General features: G+C 37.5%; 1 protein-coding gene across 3 annotated transcripts in view; it reads right to left on the bottom strand.

Moving 5' to 3' along the window:
• Window positions 1-1,518: 1,518 nt before the first annotated feature.
• The window catches only part of LOC143040712 (LHFPL tetraspan subfamily member 3 protein-like), a 54,654-nt gene continuing 52,127 nt past the window's right edge, over window positions 1,519-4,045 (bottom strand). For all 3 annotated transcript variants that reach the window (XM_076212063.1, XM_076212061.1, XM_076212064.1), the window contains exon 5: window positions 1,519-2,839. In XM_076212063.1, coding sequence (XP_076068178.1) covers window positions 2,643-2,839 — 197 coding nt within the window. In that variant the 3' untranslated portion in view covers window positions 1,519-2,642. The remainder of the gene's footprint in view (window positions 2,840-4,045) is intronic.

Genomic DNA, 4,045 nt, shown 5'->3' with positions numbered 1-4,045 from the left:
CTTAGGCTCCACCCACTCAACAATCCTCAACTCTTGATTGGTGGAGACCATATCTCATAAAACAGAAATACTTAGATCCTTTTTATTTATTTTCCATTTTTTATTTTCTTTCTCATTTATTCTCATTATATTGGCATTAATTATGTGTAGCAAGTATCTGCAAATTTTCAAAATAAATTTGACATAAAGATAGTGTCATATGCGACCAATTACACTCCTCGGCGTGACATAAAGTAGGCGGGGCTTAGATGCCAGGTTTTGATGAACAGACTTACACATAGCCTACAGTATTCTACACATGGTTTGAGATGAATTAGTATGGCCTATACCAAACAAAAACTAGATACATGAATTAGCATAGCCTGCACTAGATACAACTAGCTACTCTTTGTTGATGAAAGGTTTAGCTCTGGCCAAAGACATGTGCTCGAGCAAGTGGCAGTCATCAGTAACCTATGGGGGATCAAACTTGAAGCCTTCCTTGTAAAGAGGCGAGATCGGAGCCCAACGGCCACATCAACACATGTTGATGTAGTTAACATTATTAAATCAGTTTAATGTAAGGAGGTTAGCAGACCACGAGCAATACACACATGAGTTCTAGAAACACCATGACTTGCTAGATATCTAGATACAGTTGCGGAGTAAGACTTTCTCTAGAATGATCAGCTACTATGACAAGATAGGCTAATTTTATAAATATTAGATATTATGAATGGAAGAGTATATTAAGCATATTTGGAATGAGCATTTGTATGTACAGAATATGGAAACACTAATTATCTAAAATATCGTACCTATATATATATATATATACATATATATATATGTATATATATATATGAAATATATGTATGTATATGTATTTGTATATGTATATATATATATGTATATATATATACATATATATACATACATATATATACATATACATATATATATATATATATATATATATATATATATATAAACATATATATATATATGCGCATATTATTGTTACTTGCAATTAATATTTTCTTTTTTTCTCACTTCATACTGAAAGGAAAACAATGAACTTATACAACATCACCACCTAGCGTTAGATAAAATATTGGCAATAACATAACTTCTTCATTAGAGTGACACAGTTGATATATTTTAGTCCTGAATCATCCGAAAAGAGGTCACAACGGATCAGGTCACCTCTCAACCTGGGGGTCGCTCACTCTCAGCTAATTAAATCACTTAGCCAGATCAAAATATGTCAAGTATGTCACGATGTTGAAGGTATTATGTTAGAAATTATTTTCTGAACATGATGGTCCACGTCTGTGGTGAGTTAATGAAACAACTTGGAGATCTAGTTTAGGATATGAAGTTTAAGGGTTTTTGTTTAACATCATTACTAGCCTTTTCACATATGTCAGACACAAAAACTGAACCATGATACATAAGAAATATGTAGCTGTGTGTGTGTGTGTGTGTGTATACATATATATATATATATATATATATATATATATATATGTGTGTGTGTGTGTGTGTGTGTGTGTGTGTGTGTGTGTGTGTGTGTGTGTGTGTGTGTGTGTGTGTGTGTGTGCGTGTGTGTGTGTGTATGTGTGTATGTACTCTCCACTACTACAGAAAACTTTACGTGGTGAACAGAGGCATGAGTATGAATTTAGCTTCGAGTCGATTTTGTTCAAAGACTTCATCAGCTGTTTCTTAGAATTGAGACACCAAGCACTTGCTTTCTAACAATGTGCCTCTTAAGCATAGGAACACTGAAATAGAGTCATTTCTACAATTTCATAGAAGTACTTTATACTTAGTTGCAAAGCGATGACGATAAACGCAAGCTTTTTATGTTCTAGTGAATAAGACTGAGGGAAAGACAACGAAGAACGATGTATTATGGGAATTTGAACGATGTTAAGCAATGGGACAAGGCTAAACATGTTGTTTAAGGCACTGTTCACTATTATATCGTCTATATACGGACACACACCTGAGTCACGACTACTAGTCCAATATTTTATCTTAAAAATCTCTCGAATTATTTCTAGTTTCAACAATTCTTTTCCGAGACTTCTAACAAAACTGACGGTTGTCTATGCCAGATATAAAAAAAAGTTTTATTCTTAGAATCCTTCTTTTGTTCGTCATAGAAAACGGAATGCGTTCGATGTGAAAACGAAACAGGAAATTTCGTCACAAAATTCCAATCCCAATGATTCCGTCCTTTTTCTTTAATGAGACTTATAATTCATTGTATTTTCATTTTTGGATAACCTGAGCATCTTTCGTTGCCAAATTTCTCTCTATGTCTACAAGATTCTGTGCACAAAAAGAAGCTAAAAAAATCTACTACAAATATAATAGCTCTCTATGTACTCTGTATAAAAAGCTTTTCTTCATAGATACATTCAACTTTCTACTTTTTTCGACATTTGGACCATTCTTCTTCTTAAAAGAAAAAAAAAAAAAACACTGCCAGAACCTCCACTACCAATAACCATTTAACTTAACCTCCACCCACTACAACTCCTTACAGTCCAAGTCTCCACTTTCACACCTTCTCAAACCTCCTCCTTGACCTCCATACGCTCCTTCTCTTTAGTGAGTTCTCTTCTTGGGTGGGGAAGATGCAGACTCTCTCTTCAGAGCTGGAAGTTCTGGACGGACGAGGCGTACTGGGCCCTGTAGGCCGAGTTCTTGGACCGGGCGGTGTGGTGGGAGAACTCGGAATAGCTGTCATGGTCTGGATGGGGCATCAGCATCACCGGCTGCAGGTTGAGCGATTTCCGGGAGCCAGCCATGCTTCCGGCATCCCCGACGAATCCGGGGTTCATCTGACCTGCAAGAAGAAAAGGAGTATGAGTGTCTGGTAGCATTTGAAAAAAAAAGTACCGGGTGTGAGCGTCCGGTGGTATTTTGAAAAAAAAAATCGGAGTATGAGTGTCTGGTAGTATTTGGAAAAACGAAGGAAAACAGTACCAGTTGGCACTGTACCTTCTATTATGGCTGCCGTCAGGCTATTCTATTCATCCCAGTGGGACTTATCCCTGAGTACCAAAGGAGATATAGTTTAGATAACACCTTTTTAGAGAAAACCGAGTGCGAGACTTGGGAGTGCTAGTGAATCCTGACCCTAAATCCAGGAAACAGTGCATTAGCGCCAGGAGTAGAGTTAATAGACCATTAGGTTTCATTGCTAAGACGGTTACGAATAAAAGGGCAGAGGTATTTACCAAACTCTATCTGGCGTTAATTATACCCAGCTTTGACCATGCGGTACAGTTTTAGTCTCCGTCCTACAGAATGGGCATAAATTCACTAGAATCAGTACAGAGGAGAATGACCAAAATGATACATGGGTTCAGATATTCACCTTACGAGGACAGGCTGAGGCACTTTAATTTACACTCTCTAGAAAGACGCGGAGTGCGGAGTGATGTAATAGAGGCGTTCACGGGTGATGCAGACAAGGTCATCATAGTAAGACTCGCAGTAATGGATTTGAATTGGACAAATTTAGATTTAAGCACGAAATTGGCAAGAATTGGTTTAATAGTGGAGTGGTCAACGAATGGAATAGAATTAGTAACCATGTAGTGAGAGCTGAAACTCGGTTGTTTTAAGAAAAGGTTAGATAACTTTAAGGGTGGGAATTATAGGTGGTAATGGACATGGAACTACCTAGTGTAGGCCTTATAGTCTCTTGCAGCCTTCTTCTTTCTTATATTTCCGAATTTATAGTCGACAAATCATTCTATATAATTTAGGAAAGAGATAAACATGTTAACATCACATATGGAAAGGCCTCAATTGACCATGATAGAAAGTTAGCCGGATCAAAACACATTCTTCCCCACAATTCTCCGCCAAAGATACAACAAAGGAGGATCCCTAGTCCCCTCGTTCCTCAACATTTCCACGTAAATGGAACACAGTGGCGATGTTCCTGTCCCCCAACACAGGATTCTAAAGGAGGCGATAAAGGAGGTTTTTAAGGAGACTGGACACCCCCAGTCATAAAGGAATATTCTGCGACTCTGATCCG

Source organism: Oratosquilla oratoria, chromosome 29 (assembly GCF_046742065.1).
Source record: "Oratosquilla oratoria isolate Oo_2021 chromosome 29, ASM4674206v1, whole genome shotgun sequence".
In the NCBI taxonomy this organism is placed as follows: Eukaryota; Metazoa; Arthropoda; class Malacostraca; order Stomatopoda; family Squillidae; genus Oratosquilla; species Oratosquilla oratoria.
The sequence above is the reverse complement of the archived record's forward strand: the minus strand, read 5'-3'. Positions and strand labels throughout refer to the sequence as shown.